General features: G+C 36.0%; 1 protein-coding gene and 1 pseudogene across 1 annotated transcript in view; one reads left to right on the top strand and one right to left on the bottom strand.

Annotated features, from left to right (window-relative positions):
• The window catches only part of SAMSN1 (SAM domain, SH3 domain and nuclear localization signals 1), a 156,472-nt gene that overhangs the window by 70,433 nt on the left and 59,538 nt on the right, over nt 1-26,501 (bottom strand). Inside the window, 3 exon segments of the mRNA XM_045200072.2 lie at nt 19,579-19,709; nt 19,711-19,937; nt 21,347-21,473. Of these exon segments, the coding sequence (XP_045056007.2) occupies nt 19,579-19,709; nt 19,711-19,937; nt 21,347-21,473 (485 nt within the window).
• LOC112310135 (U2 spliceosomal RNA) lies at nt 21,818-21,964 on the top strand (annotated as a pseudogene).

Below are 26,501 nucleotides of genomic sequence, written 5' to 3'. Positions count from 1 at the left end.
GAGAAATTTGCACAAATGAGGCAGATGAATGGATTTCAATCCAGCTTGGTTGTTAAGCTTGAAAGAACTCGACAATGACCCACTATAGAAAATCAGATTCTATTTTCACAGTTACTAAAAAAATGATTATGTTATTATAATCATAAATGCTATTTATATTCAAAAGCACTTTGTAATGTCTGGAAGATATATGGTAAATGGCCTGGTGGTTTGTCTGGGGATTTTTTCTATTCCGTGATTTATCAAAAGCCCCAAATACTCTGTAATGGGAATTTTAACCAAGTCACTTTGGAAAGCACAAAACTGCCTCTGGGGATTTATCAGCTGCACCCAGTAGAGGCTCTGCACATTTTCATACAGGCTGATCACAAGAGCCTTGAGTAGTGAGAATTCCCAAGGACTGCCCAGTGCATCCCTTTGCTGTGTGATCAGCACGAGGTCCCAAAAGTGACTTGACTGTCTCACAGGAATAGAATTCAGACTTTCAACTAAAATCCCAGCAGAGAGACAGGTGTGTGTGTGTGTGTGTGTGCGTGTGTACACACATGCAGAGAGAGAGAGAGAGAGAGAGAGAGAGACAAAGATCTTAAGGAGACTTTTGCACAGGTGAAGATAAATTTGAAAAAGTAAGGAATAATGAATTGTTTTCTTAGATTAAGAGCTGATTCTCAAACTTTGGTGAGCATAAAAATATCACCTAAAGAACTTACAAAAGAATGTCCATTGTAGAAATTCTGATTTGGTAAGTCTGCAGTAGGCAGCCCTTAGTAACAAATGCCTCAAGTGATTCTGTTGCTTCATGGGGTCACACATTGACAAATCTGTATCATAACATGATATTATTATGGCAAAATTGTGAAACAGAGATTGCTTTTGGGGGGTCATCAGATGTGTTGTAATTTTTTCTTCCAATGTCACTCCTTTTCTTCAAGTTTTCAGGCTTCCAAAGGCCTCTGATTCTCATCTAGAAGGAGCTCCCTAGGCCTCCCTCACAAACAGAACTACATATGTCAACCTTTCAGATCCAAGCACCACATTAATAAGTGTGCAGTGGCAAGACATCCAAGTCAGAAGAACACTACACATTGTCTATTGTCTAATTATTATCAAAGAGGGTAATGAAAGCTGTTTACCACTTTACCTCTTAAAGTATAAGGCTCTGAGCTTGGAAATATTTTCATGAGTCAGGTCCTCCTATCCACCCAGATGATGTCTTGATATAAGCCACAACTGCTATTTGTTCCTTCACAAGGTTGATTTCAAGTTTACCCCTGCAAAAGGTCTTATGGTCGTCTAGTCTTAGCTATTTATCCTACAGCTAAGGCAATTACAGGCTCTACCACCTGCCTTGCCCTCCCTCCACCCCAGCATCTTCACAAATGAAGAATTTTCCCATTCAAGGGAAGCCCAGCTGAGAGCCAAGTGTTTCTACGCTCAGAAACACGTTTCAAGCCCTGAATCAAGCCCTGCTGTCCAGTGTCAAAGAGGCATTCAGCGTCTTAAATTGTAGTAATGATTTCTTCATATAAAAAGGATGCAAGACATTTGGATTAACTTCCTTCAGAGTATCTAACTCCTGAAACAAGCAGCAGATTCATTCCTCAAAGGAATACACTCCTACAACAGAACAAAATTACCTATCCTCTTTTTACTTCAAGTGTTAAACCTCTAGCATTGAAAATTATTTTCTCTGAAGAGATTCTCTGCCACATTCCATAGTAAAATCTGAATGCCCTCTGGGTAATTGCTGCTTTGGTTAATTCTTCATTTTCCTTCTAACTATGCAGAAAATTTAGAGCTGACAATATTTTTAATCTTAATCCTCGTCTGCTGTGTCCACAGATTGTTTTTGCACTTTTCAGGATGCTTAGCAGGCCCACACAGCCAGCAAAGCTCCCTGGACCTCTCGCCGCTACTATTCCTCTTCAATCCTGTAAAGCTTTGAAAGATATTGATTCAGCAAATGTGAAAAATTAACTTATCAAAAATAGCACACAAAAATGGGAACTGGCCAAAGAAACCCTAAGAATATTGTTTTAACTGGAAGTTGTACCATTAACTGTTACAACATACTGTATTCCTGTTATGGCTCTTTGTGATATATTTATCACTGTGTGGGAACAGTTTAATCTACTCCATACAGAGAGCAGTAGGAGCTCTCAGTGGCCTCAAAATATGATGGTCCTTGCCACAAACAACTGCTCTAAATTTCTTGCAGGTGGCGGGTCTGTCTTTTTTTCTGAAAGGAAATAACCCTACTCTAAAAGTCAAATTTGTCTTTAAAGCTGCAGTGTCTTTAACCACTTCTTTTTCCAGTTTTTCAGTTGACACCTTGTCATGACTTACAGTGGGTTGCATCAATCATTCTGGGCTCTTACAGAAAATATTTTGTGATGGTGACTATTGCATGCAAGAAACTAAGTGCCCTTTGCGGGTGACTGCACAAGTACCTCTGATTTCTTGCCAAATCATTCAGAATGCCCCAAAATCCATTAAAACTCTCCACAGGGAGGAAAAAATTCCCTCACCCTAGAGAAAGAATTTATGAGTTCATTTCAATCATCACAAATGAAAGCCACCCTTAATATTCATTAGGGATTTTATGGTGGCAATATGCATTATCTATTCGTATGCCCCTCTGAAAGGCCAATGTCCTTGGAAACCTTGCGTGGCTCCAAACCACTATTTGTTAGAAACAGTGGCCTATGTCCAAGTGGGGTCAGGAGAGGCAAATGGATGACATTTCCTTATCCATTGGTAATGATTCCATTAAGTCACTGTGGTGACTATGAGCTTCTAAGTTCTGAAAACTAAAGGACAATATGGAATGTTCAGCCAGGTCACTGTATCAGTCCTCTATTGTCATCTGTGACCATATTCCCAAAAGTGCATGGGACTCTTTGGTTTACATCACAAAAGATGACTTTCAAAGCTGACATTTCTTTCATTTGGAGAGATGTGTATGTTGGGGACAGAAGTCTATGAGCCTGAGACCTTTTAATTCTTTTTTTTTTTTCCTGCTACCATAGTTCAAGTAACCTTTTTGTTCCCTCCAATCTATTCTCATTATAGTATGGGGAATAATCTTTTCAAAATATGAACATAAGCATGTATCTCATACCTTCAACAAACAAAAAAGAAAAAAACAAACAAAATCCAAGCCACTAGCTTAAAACAATTCTTACACAGCTTCCCATTGCTTTTAGGAGACACACAACCACATTCAGCATAATCTACAAAGCCCTGAGTGGTCTGACACCTTCCTCAGACTCGCCTTATACCACATCCCTTGCTTTCCCTCCCAGTCATTCTGACCCTTTTCCATTCTCCCGGGTTTCGGTTCCTTACTCCTGCATTTTTCACCAGGTTTGAGCTCAATCGTCATTATCCCTGAAAGTATTTCCTGACTCCTTACTAGATCAAATCTGCCTTGTACAGGCCTTCATAGAATCATGCAGCTCTCATAGCTCTTATTAAAGTATCATTTCATGTTTATTTATGTGACTATTTCTATTTTTGTCCCTCGTTAGACTTTAAGGTTCACAGTAGCTATTTCTGCCTAACATTTTATCCTTCTTATCTGGAACATTATAAATACTCCAAAACAAATTGTTGAGTGAATAAATAAATGAGTTCCTGAATTTAATCCATTTTGTGCCTTGGCTAAAAATCTCTTCCTTTGGGTGAAACGTAGACATCAGTTAAGGTTGGGCTTGAGGCAAGCAGCAATAAGGCTGTATTTCTAATCCAGTTATTCATCAGTATAATTGTAATTAATAATTACAACCATTTCGTCAGTGTGGTTGTAATTAATAGCTGAGAACCATGAGATGCATAAAGATCTTATACTGAACATTCCTAAGTATTGTTAGAGTGAATTCAACTAGTTGCTTTATAACTTCCCAGGAAAAAGAGGGAACATGAATTTTTGTCATTCATTTTTTGTTCTCTTCTGAAAAAGGTATGCTAAGCCTGAAAGTTATATTCTGACTCTGAAATATAATATCACAAAATTAATATTTTATGTCTTGATAAAATATATAAAAGGAGTTTTATGGAAGATAAAATCATTTTATATATGTAAGTCACTACTAATTTGAGAAGTAATAATTTGGAGTGTTAAAAAAAGAATGATTGTGAGCCCAGCGCATGAACCCCCAGCCCCGCCTTCTTTCTGTCTGCGTGCCTCAGAGGTTCACAGGTGTGCAGTCACTAGTACACAACCAGGAACCTAAAAGCGGAATATTACCCTACCCTCACTGTGAGCATTTGAAGTAGGTAGTTCTGGCTTTTTTATCTCAAGGGAGAAAACTGAGCAAACTATATTTTAAAAATCTTAAAAATTTGTGAAAACTAGCCATGTACATTTAACACAACAATATCTCACTTGATAAGGAACTGCTGAGAACTGTTGATGGGGAGACCCTACTGCCAAGTATTGGTCATCTTTTTGGCCCCACAGCCCAGGACGGCACTTGATATATTGTAGACACTATGCTGTTGTTCACTGCAGGAGGGACAAGTACTTATAAACACATATAATTATAAATTATAATTAAATAGTAATAATTGCTACTAAAAATAGTAGCTCTTCTTTATTAAGTTCCAAATGGGTATCACTTAAACAGTTTACACCCAATTCTTATAAGAACTCTGTAACAAAATCTTCATTATGTCCATTTAATAGATATGAAACTGAAACTCAAAAGTTAAGTAACTTAGTCACACAGACAGTTAGTAGTGAGGATACAATTGAAGCCAGACTTATTTGGCTCCACCATTCATGGAGTTTCTACCATGTACTGCACCTCTTTACCACCATGTTCATTCATCTTTCTGGTGAAAAATGTAAAGACAACTCAGCAGCAGAAAAAGTCCGGTCTAAGAGTTAGAAGGTGTATGTTCACTACTATCTCTGCTATCATCTGTTGTGAGACCTCAGGTACTAAGTGGTATTTTTTACCACTCAATCTTCATATGTCTCAGTTTCTCCATCTTTAAGATGGCAATAATGTTTCATATAATTCATAGAGCTAATATAAGATAAAATATTAGACAGGTTACATTGCACCCAGAAGTCAGGGACTCCATTTATTAAGCTATTAAGCCTGTACCTTCACACTTTCACATGCATCATTTCATTTTTAAAAAGATTTTATTTTATTTTTCCTATTACTATTTAGTCCCCTTATACTCCCTCCCTCCCACAATCACCACACTGTTGTCCATGTCCACGAGTCCTTTTTCCTTTTTGCTGGATCCCTCTACTCCCTAACCTCCCCCCACTCCCCACTTAGCTGTCGTCCTGCTCTCTATGCATGAGTCTGTCTCTGTTTTGCTTCTTAGTTCAGGAACTGAGCACCATTTCATTTTTAATTGCAACTTAGTAACTAAATGTCTTCATTTTTACAAATGGAAAAGTACAGGGAATTTACTAGTCTAATCTCAAAAGTTACAAAGCCATGATTTTTGCAAGAAAAGTTTGGACTCACATATTTGGACTTAAAATATAGCTCACCATTTACATTGCTTCAGATTTTTATCAATAAACTGGGGAAAGTAAGATTACCCATCTGAATCATGGCACAAAAATAGCCTATGTAAAAGTCACTGAAATGTCCTCAAGTGCTTATTCCCAAGAGGCCATGATTATCATTATATCGATGCATTTGTATGATCAGAACAAGATCTCAAAGGCCTGAGCCATTCGAGACGGCGCCTAGTAGGTGTGTGGTGGATCACAGTGATGGAAGAGGATGTCTCACTCCGGCCCGGCACTCTTTACACTCCCTAGCCCCTGATCTTCTGCTGCCCTCTACAATCTTCAATTTTGCCCATCCATTTCTCAAAGCAAAATTTAGTCCTCTAAAAATGGCATTCAAAATAATGTTTAAAGTGGTTCTTTTTAAGTGGCAGGGACCTCTTAGTTCCTCATAATGGAAATGTAAACATTTTGATTCATGGAGAAATTTCTTCTGGCCCAGATGACAAGGCTGTACCCCAAGTGAAACTGTATTCATGTATATTATTGCTGGTTCAGAGCATGAGAAAGAGTGAAAATAGCCAGTATAGAGGAAGTACAGTTGGTCAGGGAAAAAAAAAAAAAGACAAACCCCAAACCTAAAATAGCTTATGTAAATAAAATAATGAGAAATAAGGTCAACAATGGTCATCTGAGGAGTGTGAAAAGAGTAGCCTTGAAAAAGCTGAAAGAAAATCCTTATGTACTAATCTTTATTTGCTTATGGGATTTACCTTCCTCAGTGCATCCTTGTAGCCCAAAGTACTGAAGATAAAAAGAACCTTAAATATCACTGGTAGTTCTTCCTAATTCTAAAGATGAGGCAGAAGACCATGAAGATTAAACAACTTGACCCACAGAGATGCTAGTAAGCGACAGTTGAGCTCACAACCTACGCTCCTTTGCTGTATAGTGCAGCCTCTGACACCCTATGCTACACACCCAGAATAGCTTTGTCTGTAGTGTGCTTAGCATTATTTGAATTATGAGCCATTCCTCTGCCACACACACACACAAAAAATCTACCAACATTTGGTGTGTTCTCCAAGATTCATTACATAAAATATTCCAACATTCAAGCTGCTCACCTTCCAAAGGTCAGTGTCCAGCTTTGGTGATTTGTTTTATTTCATTGAACTGTACAAAAGATTTAGGCTTTAAGTAAGTAGGATCTTCAGATCTCCCATGATCAAGGAATATAACAGGGCCCCGTACTGATTGACATTCATTGTCCTCCTTTCATTTGAGAATCCAATGAGACAAATTTTAACTTTTTGCTGGAAGCCAAAATGTAGTTATAATTGATTACCCTGAGTCTTATTTCATTATCATGAGAACTATTCTAAATGACAAATATTTAGGATAACTCCAGAAGGATTTTATTGTAGAGTACTGATTAAACTTTCTCCTTAATTTGATGCACTTGAATAAAAAAGTACAGATCAAAAGAAAACAAAAACAAAAATACAAAGAGATAAGGAATCCAAATGCTTAGAGCAAGTCACAAGGGAGAGGGATTCTTGATTTTGGTAACAGTTCTAGAACTAGATCACAGTCTGTTGTTTTCACTGATATACATGGGGTTTGTATAATTAGGAAAAGTCAAACACCAACCCACATAATTAGAGTGGTTTGCATTCTACACTGCTCCGCCTCAAAAGTCTAATTTAATATCTTTTAATCCTAGAATTTCAGAATACTGCTTCACATAGAGCAATTACATTTTCTCATTTATCTTTATTTTTATTATAAGATTTTATTAGAAAATACATTTAAACACTTTATGCACATTTATAATTCACTTTGCTCAACCTAAATAATTTCCATAAATCTGATATTTCACTATTATCTCTCACAATTAAGTGTTTCTTCTAAAAACATTTTTAATATAACATACTTTTGTACATATGGCCAGCTCTTTTCTAGGATTATTTTATGTACAAGTACTACAATGTGTTTGCAATCCTAATGAAATTTTATACTATGAATTATGATTATTTTTCTCCCTTTTTACCTTTTCTTTTGAATGAGACCCCATAAATTCTCATTATAAATCTGAAATGGCAGGTTGTCTATCCCCTCACATACACACCTCTAAACCCCACATTCCTAGACTGAGTGGCTCATGCAGCACTGCAGGTGAATCTGCTAATGAGTCGATGAATGGGTGGATGAATGGGTGGATGAATGGGTGGATGAATGGGTGGATGAATGGATGGATGAATGGGTGGATGAATGGGTGGATGAATGGGTGGATGGATGAATGAATGAATATGCTATTGTGGCATCTCCTATTTTTCAAATTCTTCTCTTAAGTCAGTATTAATTCTTCGTCCGTCAAACATACCAGCTATAATTAAAAACTTGTCAAGTAAAATATTCATAATTAATCATTCTTGTTCACTATGCCCTTAAAATTATTTTTAGAATCTTCATTCTCAAGCTTAGTAATTTCAGTACAGAATATAAGTAGAGATATCTTTTGATATTTTTGTATCACATTTTCATTTTTTTAAAATTTCTCAGTGCAGGTTATCACTCGCTCTGCCTTCTTTTTCACAAGTTGTCCAAATCTATTCATTGAAACATGTTCTCTTACTGTCCTACCATAATTCCAACATAAGCAGATAAAAGTTTAAGCTGTTCTAACAAATGGATTTTGCTGTCAGAGATGAACACAGGGGTGTTAAACTATGAGGAATTATTCACTGATGGTTCATAGCATGCCTTTCTTTGGGTGGGTATGGAGCAATCTTCTTGGCATGTCTTACTCACTGGGCCAGAAAGAAGTGCCTCCACCAGTGGGACCACAGAGGCCTCTTGGCGGGAATATAACATCACTAATGTACAAAGAAAATGATAACAGAATCTATGAAATTATTTTTTCCTTTTTTTATAAACCATGTGTCTTCTTATTCTCTTTTTACTTGTTCTCTCAATCCTCATTTCTTTTCATATATTTCTTCAAATGTACAGCATAAATTCTTACTCATCTGTCTACACTGTTAAGCTCCTATTCATCATGTAGATAGAGAAGAAAGAAAGGCTGAAATAAGATGGAGGCATCATGTTTGGTAAAAGGATGGTATATCATTGTATTTGCCAGAAGGATGGCATCACTTTGCCTACTACAGAGTGTGTGTAAAAGAGACTTGGGGGTATCTGTGTAGGAAGAGGACAGATTAGGTTAACGAGTTCCCTTCTGATGCTGTAGTGCTAGGAAGACATTTAAAGATTTGTGAAGGGAGCAGTAGTATTATAGGTTTGACCTTCAGAATCATTAATCAGGTAGCATTAATCAGGTAGACTAGTCAAGTAAATTCATCTGGTAGATTAATCTGGTAACGATGTGTCATGTTGATTGAAGGAAGTAGACCAGGGTCAGAGAGTCTGGGAGAGATTGTCAAGGTGGAGAATAGAAATAAAAAGTAGAGGACAGGCACAAATAACTTATCCTGGTTTTGTCACCTCTCTCCCATAGATCAGAAGTTTTCTTGGGCAGTGTTAAAATTCTTATACCACTTAAAATTGAGGATATGTGTCTCAAGAGAATTTTCCTTTGTCAATAATTAGAGACCTCTACTCACCATTTGAATTGCAAGATTAATTGTAAAATCTTTGTTCCTTTACTTCTTGGTTGACATTAGCACATATCTTGTTCCTCTCACTGGAACAGTTCCGTAAAGAAATTTCCCTTATCCACATTTTCTCTTTTGGCACAAACTTGCCAGGCTTGTGTAATATGCCAACAAGACCTTCAACCTCCATTCTTATCATCTCCTTGGGCACTTTAAAATGCATTAAGTAGAGCTTTGTTTAATTTCTCATCTTGAGATTCACTCATTTTTCTTTGATTTTTATGTAATTTAGATTCTCATTATCATCATTTTTCTATACCCAATGCAATTGCATTCTTCTGTGCTTGGGTCTCACTATTGTTCTTTCAGGCCTTTGACTTTCTATTTTCCTGAACGAATTTTTAATTATCACTTTATAAACATATCACACTATTTTTATAAAATAGATTTCAAAGTATTTGAGATATTTGAAGGGAAAATATGAGTATTTGCCCCCCTTTTGCATGCCATGATTACTTTCATTTCTTAACATTATAAAAATAATGTTTTTCCTTCTTACAAATCTGAAAAATTGTTCCAGATTTTGAAAAATATGTTTATCATACTATTATATTATGACACTATATTAAGAGAAGGCCTCATCATCTTAGCAACACACAAACTTGATTCATTCTTGCCCTTATACCCAACTAAGACTATGGTTCACTTTCCTCTTCTTGTTAGAATGTTTCAATCTTAGCAGGCAGAGCTTCATAAGTACCTTTCAATCACTCTTCTTGTAAATTGATTCTAAACACTTGGCTTCAAATATTATTTCTGGTTATCTCCACTGTTACCTTTCTTAAGAGGCAGCTGGAATACCCTCTCAACACCACTCGTTTAGATATTAGAAAAGACCCACATCCTTATGTAGCTTTTCCTTTCTTATTTCTCTTGTGGAGTATACACTCTCATAAATCGGACCTTTCACCTTTTCAATTTATATTTCCACAATGACATGTCTTCTCCCATTCTCCAGATCCCATAGACCTTACAAACAACTAAACACGTGTTAAATACCTGTGTGTGTCTTGTTCTTCTCCTGTTGACTTCTGTGAAGAGCCCTTCACAGATAATACATTTCCCTGTCTGAATTCAGTTTGTTTCTCAACTGAATAAAATGTTGCTTCTTTCTAAGCCTAGCACAAGCCTCTGGATTCTTTGATTTTGGTATAAATATTACCTGCTATGAAGTGAGTCTTGAAATCATTTTATTAATTTTCCCAACAGCCCTGCGTGGTGGATGTTGATAACCTTTTTTGCATGTAGGGTGTTTTCAGTATGCAGAGTCATTCGGAGGAAAATGGATGGGCAGGGTCTGAAAGCAATATGCAGACCTGGAATTGGGGGTTCGGAGGGCAGAGAGGTTGCTCAAGCGGATCGTGCTGGCAATGTCACAACTGTCATCAAGCGCAGCTCCACTGGAACCAGCCTTGAGAGTGTGAGCCTACAGTGGGCTCAGCAGAGAGTCCCATCTGGGTGAATGAGGACTTTCTGGAGCACAAGTCAGTTTCAGAACTCAGATTCGATAATGGGGTCAAGGACATTGGAATCCACTATTGCTGAAATTTCTGAAGTCAAGGAGAAACAAGTGTGTTTGTGGACTGGTTCTATTCTCCCTGAAATGTGGGGTTTAGGACCAGCTCCAACATATCTACATATGTTGGCACATTTTTTTAAACATATGGTCACACTTTTACACTTTAAAATTGCAAAGAAGTCACCTCTGGCTACCTGTCATTGGTAGTAAGTAACACTCATTTAGAAGCACATCTTTCCCTCAACACTATCTGCCTTCTAGATAACTCAGATAATAACCCTGCAATTACCACAGAAAAAAAATACTGGCTATGCTAAAATGAAACTGGATATTTTCACTTGTTATTATTATAGAATATATGTGTAGAATATAAAAATAATAATTTGCACTCACCCAACTTTTTTCACCCAATGTCTCAAATCCCTGAGTGTAAATGGTCTCATTACATTTACCAAACCAATTTCATTCTCACATGTTCTTGAACCCTGTCTTCAGCTCCACTGAGGTTTTCCTGTCCAAATACTGAAAATTATCATCTGAAATTCTGAGCATTCTGCAGACATGTTTGACCTTCTGCACATAAAACTCAATTACTGAGTAATATATTAAAATAGACAAAACTACCTAAATAAAAAATGAAAAGTATCACTACTGCACACATTTCTAAATCTACACACACATCCACAAATACTCATGTAAACATTATAACTGAGTTTATGTATAATCGGATTACTATAAGAACAGGTACCAGAATGAGAAGAAATATTTTATCTAGACCTATGAAAACAAAATCCATTGATTTCTAAAACTCCATTAATTTTTTCAGCAAATGTTGATTGAATGTGTAGTAAAAGCCCATAGCATTCTAGGGACAATAGAGGATGCAAAGATAAATTACTTCTAGCAAATAAACAAATGCCCAACTAATTCCACTGCAAAGTGAAGTAAGCTAAGCTCCATGAAGATAGGGGCAGTGTATGTACTGTTTAACTCTGAATCCCCAGCATCTAACATTGTGCTTGGCACAAAGTAGATGCCAAAGTATTTTTGATGAATGTAGAGTGAATAATGCCTTTACATGATCTACAAGTTCAAAGGAAGGATATATTACTTCTATCTGGCATGACCCAGGAAGACTTTCTAGGGGACAAAGTATTTGATCTGAGTCTCAAGGAATAGGGTATTCATTTTAAAGAAGAGAATACCATACCAGGAAGAGGTCAATACATGAACACAATGATAAGGAGGCAAGAAAGAGCAACACAGTTATTAGGAACAGCAAATCATTCAGTTTGGCAGTCCAGCGCAGGAAATTTATGAAGATGAAGTAGTAAATAAAACTGAAATATTAGACTGAAGCCAGACTGTCATAACCCAGAAATGCTCAATTAAGAGGTCCAGACTTTATTCTCATACTAAGCTCTAAACATTTGTTTATTTTTTCCTCATCTGAGGACATTTTTTCATTGATTTTAGAGAGAGAAAGTAAGGGAGAGATAGAAACATTGATGTGAAAGAAAAACATTGATTAGTTGCCTTCTGTATGCGCCCAACCAGAGATTGAACCCTCAACCTTTCTGTTATGGGACAATGTTCCAACCCACTGAGCCACACTAGCCAGGGCTAAATTTGTGTTCAGAGTCCTATACACCAGCTTTTCCACTTTTCAAATAGTCATTAGGCTTGATCCTGATTCTGAAGCTGTCAGGGAGAGTCTTCAGAAAATAGCTCCTAATTATATTACCAGCAGCTCTCTACTAAACTACTCCATAAAGCTGAAAAGTACAGCACCCCCAGAAGAGAAGAGGAAGACTAAGAAAGTGGGAGAGACATTCCTAAAAGTAATCAATGCTGAACAATTTCATTACTTCCAAGGCTCCTACTAGATGCCTGTAACATATAATGGGGCACTTTGAACACAGATTACTTTAGCTCTAGTCTGCAAAGACCTAAGTTAATACACAAATCTTAAGTGGTAAAAAAAAAAAAAAGCAAAAAAACTGCAACAGAGAATAAGCCTCTTCAGGGATCTCTAATGAGCCATGAAATATATTCTTTATCTAGTGAGACACTGATTCTTGAAGCAAAATGGTATAGAATAGGGTTACTAGATACACAAAGTTGTCCCATTTATTAACTACAAACACAAATGACTGTAAATAACTAAGGGAAATAAAGGTATAATATGTTCCTTAAGTAACTGAAAATCAAGCTAAAAAACAATTAGACATTCAAGTCCCAGAATAGTTGTGTCATTAAATTTTGCTTTCTCAATTACCCTGAGTTTAATTTTACTGTTTCCATTTTAAAATTGAGAAAATTAAGATTAAGGATTTCAATAATTTTCTCAAGCTATGCAAATAACATAGACTGGATCCAAACCCAAATTTGTCTAACTGCAGAATTCATACTCTATTGCACCATTATGGCCATATGGCCCAGCTTAGTATTTGGGAAGCACTATAATGTGCTAGGTAAAAGCAAGGTATCTGCATAAGACCATTTAAGTCCCTGATCTTAGCTTCACTTCATGTGAACTTTGTGACCTTGAACCTATTATTAACTTTTTTGTGCCTCATTTTTCTTAATTGTTAAATGGAAGTAATTAATATTAGAACAATACTCCATGTTTTACAGGGCTGATGAGAGATTGAAAAGAAATAGTAATGTAAAGTGCTTAGGAGAATTGCAGCCAACAGAAAGTGCTCATTTAAATTAACTATTATTTGTTAGTAAAACATCATGATAATAGCAATTATTTAGACAATTCAATGCAGATTTTTTAATCTGAATTGCCATCCCAAATATTCCCTTGATTAAAAAAACTCCTCAGAAAATATTTTGCAGTAATTTCTTTGAACACAAAGAAATATATGCAAGAGATCCACCCAAGATGGCAGCAGAGTAGGTGGAAGCTACAGTAACCTTCTCCCAGGACCAAATTGGAAATACAACAAAATTATACAAAAATCATCCTGAATAACCAACTGAAGACTAGCTGGAGTAAAGCCTTCAAATCAGGAACTTACAGAAGAAACCATATCACCACATCGAGACTGGTAGAAAATGCAGCAGCTGAAGTTCCACAGGGATAGTTCAGTGGCCAGGGGGATTCCCCCGGAGAAGTGTACAGTTTAAACCCCCCTCCAAGCTCCCCAGCCTGGAAAGCAGAACCAGGAAAGGCACCCAAATAACATCTGGCTCTGAAAAGCAGTAGAGTTTCTTTCCATCAGGGAGAGAGGTTAGAGACACAGCCACACCCTTAAAGGGCCAAAGATCCTGGGCTCTAGTGGGGGTAAAGCAGAGCAGACTGGAGCCCAGTCTGGGATTGCTGGCTCTGGGAAGAGAGCTGAAGTGTCAGCCACCAGTATCCCTGTACTGTCATTCCCTATACCAGAGAGTCACCTTTTTCCAGCAGAGCACTCCCCTCCAAGCAGCATCAGCCTGAGGGGAAACAATAGCTCCACCTGCAGGATTACCTCTTGCACCACACTGTGGAGCTTAAACCCCGCGGAGGAGTATAGCCCACAGCTCTCTTAGTGACTAAGCATAACAAACAACCTTCAGGCAGCTGTGGATCTTTGGGTGCTTTGAGATTTTAGCTGACCCTCTGCTGGGCCCAGTGCAGGTAAAATCCAACCTGGTGCACAGCTTGATTTTCTCTGCATGCACCCAGGCCCAGCAGAGGGAACCACAAGCCTTGGATCACCAATAGCTCCAAACAGGTTGCCCAGGGCCAGTCATAGGCAGCACCTAACATAGGTCTGTAACAGAATCTTTGCAGATCTACCCAATACATAGAAACAAATGCAAAAAGGCAGACAAAATGGAAAGAAAAAGAAACAGGCCCCAAATGAGAGAACAAGAGAATTCTCCAGAAGAAAAGCTAAAAGAAATGGAGGCTAAAAATTTATCATATACAGAATTCAAAGTAATGATTATAAGGATGCTCAACAGCATGAAAAAAGACATAGAAACTGTAAAAAAAATACCATTCAGAAATAAAGTTTGCAATATCTGAAATAAATAATGCACTGGAAGGAATATATTGTAGGTTAGATGAAGCATAGGATCAAATCAGCCACTTAGAAGACAAAGTAAAAATAAAAACACCCAATCAGAGCAATAAATAAATAAATAAATAAATAAAATATGGATAGTTTCAGGGACTGATAGGAAGTGTAACAACATCTATATCATAGGTGTAGCAGAGCAGAAAAAGAGAGAGTAAGAGATTGAGAACCATTTGAAGAAATAATGACCAAAAACTTCCTTAACCTGGTGAAGTTAAAAGACACACGAGTCCAGAAAGCACAGAGTCTCAAACATGATAGACACAAAAAGGTCCACACCAAGACACAGCATAATTAAAATGGTGAAGTTTAAACACAGAGAGAGAATCTTAATAGCTACAAGAGAAAAACAGTTTGTTACTTATGTGGGAGCTCCCATAAGACTGTAATCAGATTTTTCAACAGAAGCATTGCAGGCCAGAAGGAATTGGCACAAAATATAAAAAGTGCCAGCAGAGATGTGATAAAAAGCAAGAACCTACAACCAAGGCTACTTTACCCAGCAAGGCTATCATTTAAAATTGTAGCAGAAAAAAGAGCTTCCCAGAGGGGAAAAAAGCTAAAGGAGTTTGTTACCATGAAACCAGTATTACAACAAATATTAAAGAGCTGGCTTTAAGATGAAGAAAAATAAAAAATCAGATACTAATTCAGAAAAAAATGACAATAAATACATATCTATCAATAATCACTTTAAATGTAAATGGCTTAAATCCTCTAATCAAAGACATAGGGTAGCTTAGTGGATAAGGAAACAAGACCTGTATATATGGTGTCTACAAGAAAACCACCACAGAATGAAAGATGCACAAAGACTAAACGTAAAGGTATAGAAAAGATATTTTATAAAAATTAAAAAGGAAAGGAAACTGAGCACCAATAATTATTTCTGCCAAAATAGACTTTAAAAGCAAGGCTATGGTGAGAGACAGAGAGGGACACTACATAATTATAAAGGGAACAGTCCAACAAGAAGACATAACCCTAGTAAACATTTATGGACCAAAAATAGAAGCACCTACATATGTAGGGGATTTTAACGCCCTATTGACATCAGTGGATAGATCATCCAGACAGAAAATTAACAAGGAGACAGTGGCCTTAAATGACACACTAGATCAAATGGATTTAATTGATATCTTCAGAGCATTTCACCCCAAAGCAGCAGAATATACATACTTTTCAAGTGCACATGAAACATTTTCTAGGATAGACCACATGTTAGGAGACAAAACAAGTCTCAATAAATTTAAGAAGACTGAAATCATATCAGCATCTTCTCTGACCATAATACTATCAAACTAGGAATCGATGACAAGAAGAACACTGAAAAAATACACGGAGGCTAAATAACATATTATTAAACAATGAATGGGTTAACAATGAAATCAAGGAAGAAACAAATGATACCTTGAAACAAATGAAAATGAAAACACAACAACCCAAAATCTGTAGGACACAGGGAAAGCTATCCTTAGAGGGAAATTCATAGCATAACAGGCCTATTTCAAGAAAAAAGAAAAGGCACAAAGGAATAATCTAACTTTACACAACTTGAAAAAGAACAAGAAGCAAAGACAAAAGTGAGTAGAAAAAAGGAAATAATAAAGATCAGAACAATAATAGTCTAAAAAGAAACAACACAAAAGATCAATAAATCCAAGAGCTGTTTTTTTTAAAAAGATAAACAAGATTGACAAACCTTTAACCAGACTCATCATAAAAAAAAAATAGAGGACCCAAAGAAATGAAATCATAAATGAAAGAGGAGAAGTAACATCTGACATCAAACATATACAAAGGACTATAAGAAAATGTTACAAACAACTCCATTCCAACAAACTGGACAAAATGGATAAATTCCTAGAAACATACAGTCTTCCAAAACTAAATCAGGATGAATCAGAGAATCTGAATAGACAGATTAAAATTAGTGAAATTGAAGCCATAATCAAAAAAAACTCAACAAACTAAAGCCCTGGATTGGATAATTTCATAGGTAAATTTCACCATTCAAAGAACTAATAGCTCTTCTCAAACTATTCCAAAAAATTCAAGAAGAGAAAAGACTCTCAAGTTCATTTTATGAGGTCAGTATCATCCTAATTCCAAAACCAGATATAGACCCTACAAAGAAAAAAAATTATAAGTCAATATCCCTGATGAACAGAGATGCTAAAATCCCTAACAAAATATTATTAAAATGAATACAGCAATACATAAAAAAAATCTTACACCATGGTCAAGTGGGATTTTTTTCTGGAATGCAAAGTGGTTACAGTATCTGCAAATCAATAAGCATAGTACACCACATAAACAAAATGAAGGATATAAACCACAAGATCATAGGCATAGATGCAGGAAAAGCATTTGATTAAATTCAGCATCCATTTATGATAAAAACTCTCAACAAAGTGGGAATAGAGGGAACATACCTCAACATAATAAAGACCATGTAAGACACACCCACAGCCAACATCATACTCAATGGGCAAAAACTACAAGTGTTCTCTGTGTGATCAGAAACAAGACAGGGATTCCCACCCTCACTATTCTCATTCAGCACAGTACTGGAAGTTCTGCCTCAACTAAGCAGACAAGAAGGAGAAGTAAAAGGCATCTAAATTAGAAAGGAAGGACTAAATCTTTCATTATTTGCAGATGACTTGATACTGTATACAGAGAACCCTAAGGATTCTACCAAGAAACTACAATAACTGATAAATGAATTTAGTAAAGTATCAGGATACAAAATTAATATCCAGATATCAGTTGTTTTTTTGCATACCAAAACTGAACTGTCAGAAAGTGAAATTATGAAAACAATCCTATTCACTATTTTTTCAAAAAGAATAAAATACCTAGGAACAAATTTCACCAAGAATGTAAAAGACCTTAGCTTGGAAATTATAAGATACTGAAGAAATACATTGAAGAAGACACAAATAAGTGGGAGCATATACTGTGTTCATGGATAGGAAGAATTAACATCATTAAAATGTCCATACTACCCCAAGTAATCTATAGATTCAATGCAATTCTTATCAAAATACCAGTAATGTATTTCATAGAACTAGTACAAATATTCCAAAAATTTATATGGAAACACGAAAGACCCTGAATAGCAACCAAGATCTTGAGAAAGAAAAATAAAGTAGGAGGTCATGCTACCTAATATCAAACTATACTATAAGCCACAGTAACCAAAACAGTGTGGTACTGGCATAAAAACATACATATAGTTCAATGAAACAGGATAGAGAGTCCAGAAATATACCCATGCTTTTATAGTCAGTCAATTAATACTTGGCAGACAAAGCAAGCATATACAATGAGCTAAAGACAGTTTATTTTTAAAAAGGTGTTGGGAAAATGAGACAGATGCATGCAAAAAACTATATAACTAGACCATCTTTTCACATCACACATGAGAATAAACTTCAAATGGATTAATGACTTAAATGTTAGACTTGAAACTGTAAAAATCTTAGAAGAAAACGTAAGCAGTAAAATCTTGGACATTTCTCATAGCAATATTTTTTTGATATATCTCCTCAGGCAAGGGAAGCAAAAAAATAAATGAATGGGACTACATCAAACTAAAAAGATTTTTCACAGCAAAGGAAACCATCAACAAAATGCATTGACAACCCACTGAACAAGAGAATATATTCAATGATACATGTGACAATGGGGTTGTCCAAAATTCATAAAGAACTTTTAAAATCTCAACACCAAAGTAACAGTCAATCCAATGTAAAAAAAATGGACGAAGGACTTGAATAGACCCTTCTCCAAAGAAGAGACACAGATGGCCAATAGACATATAAAAAGATGCTCAATGACACTAATCATCAGAGAGATGAAAATTAAAACCACAATGGGATATCACCTCACACCTTTCAGATGGCTACCATCAATAAATCAACAAACAAGTGCTGGTGAGATGTGGAGAAAGCAGAACTCCTGTGCATTGTTAGTAGGAATGCTGACTGGTGCAGTCTCTGTGGAAAGCATTATGGAATTACCTCAAAACGCTAAAAATAGAACTCCCTTAATAACCCAGAGATTCCACTTCTGGGAAGTCATCTGAAGAAATCTGTAACACTAATTCAAGAGTATATGCATCCTTATGTTTATTGTAGCTTTATTTACAATAGCCAAGAATTAGAAGCAGCCCCAGTGTCCATCAGTAGTTGAGTGGATAAAACAGCTATGATACATTTACACAACAGAATACTATTCTTCCGTAAGAAAAATAAAGAAGATTTTACCCTTTGTGATGGCATGGATAGACCTGGAGAACTTTATCCTAAGTAAAATAAGTCAGTCAAAAAAAAAAGACAAGTACCATATGATTTCATTTATGTGGAATCTAATGAACAAACTAAAGTAACAAGCAAAATAGAGACAGACTTGCAGATAAGAGAGCAGGCTGCCTAATTGGGTGGGGGGTGGGAGTGGGTGATGTGGGAGTGGAGGGGTCGAGTGAAAAAATAAAGGGAACCCACGGACTGACACAGTGTGATTATGAGTGGGAAGGAGGTTGTGAGTGTGGATAGGAGAAGGCATAAGGAGGATACATTGTAATGGGAAAAGAATAAAATAAAAAGAATCAAAACATTAAAAAAAAGAAAGCAGAAATACATATTTCAGTAACATGATAACAAAAGTCACAAGAACTGCATTGGTACTTGGAAAGATAAGTCTAGCTCTGGTAACTTGCCTGACACTGATATATTTGACTGATTAGCACTTTGGTTATCTGTTTTTTTCCTGTCAGCACAAACATCCAGATAAGAGGATACATTTCTGTAGTTTACAGACTTACCCCACAAAAGTGGGAGATCCGTATCTGTACAAGAAGACTTGAGCCGTGGGTGGTGATTACGGCAAAAACAGTTGTCCCTGGGTCCTACTTGGGCAATTTCCAAATCAGCACGTGTCCAGAGTGTTTTTTTCTGGAAAAGGCTTCCAATTGTTGTACATCTGAACTTCACCTTCATTGTGAGATAACATTTCTGCCAAGTTGCAACCAGTTGAAGTGTTGGATCTAACCCGTGATGAAGACAGAGAATCCAATCTGAACTCTATTTTTTCTTTCTTCCCTGTGCTAACATTATTAACGTTCTTTTCTTGAGATTTGGATAATTTCATACAGGAAGCCAAGGTTGTATCTTCAACTTCTGAGTGATAAAGAAAAGTAAGTTGGCAAGTAAGTGCAATAATTTTGTATGTGTAGGAATTATGAATATTATGCTTTGTTTTATATAACAAATGAATAAATACCAGAGAATAAAGCAGAAAGTCAATTAACTTAACAAAATAATTTATAGTAGCATTTTTGAAAGTGTTTTGTATATTAAATGATTTGTTTTGTAAAGAGAGATTTATTTACCTAAAACTTTTTGAATTTTTAATATATTTAAAATATATTTTACTGATTATGCTATTATAGTTGTCCCATTTTTTCTCCCCTTTATTCCCCTCCACCCTACAGCTCCACTCCCACCAGCATTCCACCCCCCTTAGTTCATGTCCATGGATCGTACATATAAGGTCTTTAAATAAATAAATAAATAAATAAGTAAATAAAGGCCCTGGCTGGTGTGACTCAGTGAATGTTTAAAATATTTTAAAATCTGTTTAATCATACTTAATGATGAAAGTCAGTTTGACTGGAACGACTGACAGCCACCTGCAAATAGTATACTGAATGATACTTGAGAAAAAAACTATTGCAAAAATTCCCCACATCTTCTAAGCTTGTTACGGCATGCATCTATTCTTATATATTTATAATTTTTGGAGGTCATGTGTGTAAGAGAGCAACATAAAGAAGCAAATAAAATCTTTGCCTTTAAAGAATGAAACCTCAGTAAATATGGGCTGAAATCCTATTGGTATTCTAAAATTTTACATTTTAATATCAATCTGCAAAAAGATTTATGCATGCAGTATATCTCATAGTTAAATATTTTGCAAAACTGAGAGCAAGACTGAGAAAACAAAAGTAAAAGACATTTCTTTAATACTACAAAGTTGATTAGTGAGACCTATATTTACATGTAGTGAAAGGTCTGATGAACATTCTAGTTATATGTAAACCAGTTACAGAAAATAGAAATACATATTACTCATAGTAAATTGTACCATGTGATCGACCCTTTTGTGTTCAAATATTTAACTGGTGTAAACAAAAGATTATGACTAATAGGACATTTTTAATAAATAGATATCAAAGTTGCATGTCATGACACTTCAACTTGCTCCACTCACATTAACAAAAAACTATTGTTTTCTATGGCCAAGGAATGGGACTGACCCTTAGTGTCCTGCTGACCATCACCCATGGCTTTCTCTCACACTATCCCTTTGCTTGGTCTCGAAGGGAGGGAGGAATGGGGTGGGGCATAGGTGTAAGGCAAAATTCAGCAATAGGGAGGGAATATCTTTCACATTTAACTTGGCAATTAAAAATAAACCAAATGTTTAATGATGACTTTAAGGCTTTATAAAAATGGCCTTTATTAATATATGCTATACCAATTCTTACCCAGAGTATTTTTTAGCAGCTCATTGAATTATTACTTATGGAGATTTATTGATGGAGGTTTCATCTCATCCAGTGTGGAGGCCCTGGCTTTTTTGGTCCGAACCAGTTTTTGGAATCTCTTTAGTGTGCCCATTGATTCCACTGGGTCATCACTCGATTTTATGGCCTAGTACACACACAGCTCAAGGTAAAGGCAAAAAGCTCTCCACTAAAGATTAAATATAAAATGTATAGAGATCATAAGTATGGGGAAATCAATAATGTGTTCCCAAAACCTGCACCCCCAGACAATTTAAACAATAACTTGAAAGCACAGCACATTTTGGGGTTCAAGCTTGTAAAATATATTACCACTGGCCAGGCATATTAACACAGGGTGTTTTTTACCTTTTTTTTGTTTCAAAATGCAGCAAAATGGGTTAAGTCCTGAGCCATCTATAAATGATTTGCTCCGGCTCAATGTGAAATAGTGATAAGAATGAGGTATTTTGTTTTTAGACACACTTTTGTATCGCTTCTCTGCCTTTTGGCTAAGATCAAGTATAGTATCTGTTGTCATCAGTTTAAATACACTTCTGTAAAGCATACTCTTGCTCTCTAGAAGATACACAGTGAGCAAAACAAAATGCAGCCACAGCTCGCTATGTGTAAGTATATAAATGTAACTGTTTATTATGGTTTATTATGGCAAAAATACTGATAAAAGAATCTGCACGGCACTAATGACTCAACGTTTCCTTAGAAGATTTAGAAATATTTCTCACTAGTTTAATTAATCTTGGCAAATTTATACTTCTACTTCTTTTACTATTTTTTTACTTTTTAAAATTCTTCTTTATTTTACTACAGTTGTCCCAATTTTCCCCTTTGCCCTCCTCCACCCGCCCACCCCCACTCCCACAGTCAATCCCCACACCGTCATCTATGTCCATGGGTCATTTACACATGTTTTTTAACTAATCCCTCCCCTTCTTTTTATCCTTTCCTCTTGTGTCCTTTCTTCTGGCAGCTGTCAGTCTTCCATGTTTCCATGTCTCTGGTTCTATTTTGCTCATTAGTTCCTTTTGTTCATTAAATTCCTCTTATAAGTGAGATCATATGTTATTTGTCTTTCACTGATGGTTTATTTCACTTAGCACATGCTCTCCAGTTCCAACCGTGCTGTCCCAAATGGTAGGAGCTCCTTCTTTCTTTCTGCTGCATAGTATTCCACTGTGTAAATGTACCATAGTTTTTGAATCCATTCATATACTGATGAGCACTTCGGCTTTTTCCAACACTTGGCTCTTGTGTGTGGTGCTGCTAAGAACATAGGGTGCATAAGTTCTTTTGAGTTGGTGTTTCAGGATTCTTAGGGTATATTCCAAGCAATGGAATTGCTGGGTCAAAAAGCAGTTTCATTTTTAATTTTTTGAGAAAACCTCGTACTGTTTTCCACAGTGGTTGCACCAGTCTGCATTCCCACCAACAGTGCACTATGATTCCCTTTCCTCCACATCCATGCCAACACTTGTTGTTTGTTGATTTATTAATGATGGCCATGCTGACAGTTGTGAGGTGATATCTCATTGTCATTTCAATCTGCATCTCTCTAATGGCTAGTGATGTTGAGCATCTTTCCATAGGTCTATAGGCCATCTGTATGTCCTCCTTGGAGAAGTGTCTATTCAGATCTTTTGCCCATTTTTTAATTGGATTGTTCATTTTCCTGGTGTTGAATTGTATGACTTCTTTATACATGAGTTCTTCATACACTGACAAATATGTTATCCCATTAAGTCAGTTCCCTTTTCATTTTGATGATGGTTTCTTTAGCTGTGCAGAAACTTTTTAATTTGATGTAGTCCATTTGTTTATTTTTTTTCCTTTATTTCCCTTGCCCTAAGAGATATATCAGCAAAAATATTGCTGTGTGGGATATTTGAAATGTTACTGCTTATGTTTTCCACTAGGACTTTTATGGTATTATGACTTATTAAGTCTTTTATCCATTTTGAACTTATTCTGGTGTATGGCCTAAATTGGTGGTCTAGTTTCATTTTTTGCATGTACCAGTCCAGTTCTCCCAATACCATTTATTGAAAAGGCCACTGTGGAAAACAGTATGGAATTTCCTCAGAAAACTAAAAATGGAACTGCCTTTTGACCCAGCAATTCCGCTGCTGGGATTATACCCTAAGAACCCTGAAACACCAATCCAAAAGAACCTGTGCACCCCAATGTTCATAGCAGCACAATTTACAATAGCCAAGTACTAGAAGCAACCTAAGTGCCCATCAACAAATGAGTGGATCAAAAAAACTATGGTATATTTACACAATGGAATTCTATACAGCAGAGAGAAAGAAGGAGCTTATACCTTTTGCAACAGCATGGATGGAAGTGGAGAGCATTATGCTAAGTGAAATAAGCCAGACAGTGAGGGACAAATACCATATGATCTCACCTTTAACTAGAACATAATCAACAGAAGAAAAAAGCAAACAAAATATAACCAGAGACATTGAAGTTAAGAACAATCTATCAATAGCCAGGGGGGAGTAGGGAGGGACAGTGAGAAGAGGGGATTACAGGAGCTACTATAAAGGACACATTGACAAAATCAAGGGGGAGGGTGGGGGTGGGGGAGGGAGGTGGGTTTGGCTGGGGTGGGGTGGAGGGATGGGGAGAAAAGGCAGACAACTGTAACTGAATAACAATAAAAATTTAAAAAAAAAGAAAAGGCTATTTTTACTCTATTTTATGCTCATGCCCCCCTTTATCAAATATTTATATATTTGATAAATAGTCTCTAATACCATAGAGACTTGGGTTTATTTCTGGGCTCTCTGTTCTGTTCCAGTGATCTCTGTTTCTGTTCTTATGCCTGTACTGGACTGTTTCGATTACAGTGGCCTTGTAGTACAGTTTGATACCAGGTATTGTGATCCCTCTAATTTTGTTCCACTGTCTTAAGATTGCTGAGGCTATTCAAGGTCTTTTTTGACTGAATATAAATTTTTGAAATATTTATTCTAGATCTGTGAAATATGCCATTGGCATTTTAATAGGCATTGCATTGAATCTATAGATTGCTTTGGGGAGTATGGACATTTTAATGATGTTAATTCTTCTAATCCATGAAAATGGTATATACTGTCATTTATCTGTATCTTCCTCAAATTCTTTCTTCAGTGTTCTATAGTTTTCCAAGGAAAATTATACTTTTACCACCTTGGTTAAATTTATTCCTAGGCACTTCATTTTTTTGTTGTTTCTATAGGAAATGAGTTTTTTTCTTAGTTTCTCTTTCTGATAGTTTATTGTTAGTGTACAAAAATGCCATTAATTTCTGAACATTGACTACTTATTATTTTTAAAGATATCTTACTCTTGAGGATTTTAAAATATTTTGAGTATTTATACCTTATGTGCTAGGATTTATACTAATTGTTAAAAATAGTTGTATTCTGTTGTATTAACTCCATGTGAAGTAACACTTACAGAAATACTTCTTTTTCTTTCAGAAACCTCTGGGCTCAGATTTATGTCTGCCCCTGTTTCTGCCTCATTCTTTTCACTGAATAGCTGATAAATGACATCTAAATAGATATGGCAATTTTCAGAGGCAAATGATATGTTCCCTCATTTTATTTGAATGAGATATATTTATAACAGTGCTTCCCAATTGTTTGAGAGAGACCATAGCCCCCAAAATGTTTGAAATAAAAAAATCCCAAGCATGCAAACATTTCCAATAATTATTTTCAGTTTTTATTCTTGATCTTTAAGAAAAAACTCTCAGGGTCCCTAGCCAGGTAGCTCAGGTAGTTAGAGTGCCACCCCCTACACCAAGGTTGCAGGGCTGATCTCCAATCAGAGCTCAGACAAGAATCAGCCAATTAATGAATGAAAATTAATGAATGGACTCCTGCTTCAATAAAAAGACAAAAGGTAGCTGAATGGATAAGAAACAAGACCCATATATGCACTGTCTACAAGAGATCAACCTCAGAATGAAATATACACCCAGACTAAGAGTAAGGGTATGGAAAAGGTATTTTATGCAAATGAAAATTTTTTAGAAGCTAGGGTAACAATACTTATATTACACAAAATAGACTTTAAAACAAAGGCTATTATAAAAGATAAAAAAGGGCACTGCATAGGGGAAAAAAGAGCAATCAATCTAATAAGAAGATATAATCTTTGTAAACACATGTGCACACAACATAGGAACACCTAAATATGTAAAGCAAATCTTGATGCACATAAAGGGAGAGATCAACAGTAGTAAACTCACAGGAAGTGATTTTAATGCCCCACTGATATCAATGGATAGATTTTACAGACAGAAAACCAACCCTGAAACAGCAGCTTTAAATGACAAACTAGATCAGATGGATTTCATATCTTCAGAGCATTTCATCACAAAGCAGCACAATATACATTTTTCAAGTACACCTGAAACATTTTATAGGATAGACCACATGTTAGGACACAAAATATGCCTCAATAAGTTTAATAAGATTGAAATCATATCAAGCATCTTCTCTCACCATAATAGTATGAAACTAGAAATTGATCACATGAAAAAAAACCTGAAAAATACACAAACACATGGAAGCTAAATAACATGTTACTAAACAATAAATGGGTTAAAAAAGAGATGAAGGGAGATACTTTGAAACATGGAAATGAGAACATAACAAACCAAATTGTACGGGACACAGCAAAAGTAGTCCTGCAGGGGAAATTCATAGTCTTACAGGTTACCTCAAGAAACAAGAAAAATCTCAAATAAACAATCTAAATTTATACTGGCAGGAACAAGAAAAAGGACAAGAAACAAAGCCCAAAGTGAGTAGAAGGAAAGAAATCATAAAGATCAAAACATGTAGATGAAATAGAGTAAAAAATGATACAGGGATTAATGGATCCAAGAAATAGTTCTATGACAAGTTAAGCAAATTAACAAACTATTAACCAGTGTCATAAAGAAAAAAAGAGTGGGAGCCCAAATAAATAAAGTCAGAAATGAAAGAGGAGAAATAACAACAACTCCGCAGAAATACAAAGGATTGTTAGAAAATGTTACAAACAGCTCTATGCCAACAAATTGGACAACCTGGGCAAAATGGATAAATTCCTAGAAACATACAATCTTCCAAAACTAAATCAGGATCAGAAAATCTGAATAGACAGATTAAAATTA

Source organism: Desmodus rotundus, chromosome 2, assembly GCF_022682495.2.
Source record: "Desmodus rotundus isolate HL8 chromosome 2, HLdesRot8A.1, whole genome shotgun sequence".
In the NCBI taxonomy this organism is placed as follows: Eukaryota; Metazoa; Chordata; class Mammalia; order Chiroptera; family Phyllostomidae; genus Desmodus; species Desmodus rotundus.
This window is presented reverse-complemented; position numbering and strand designations above follow the sequence as displayed.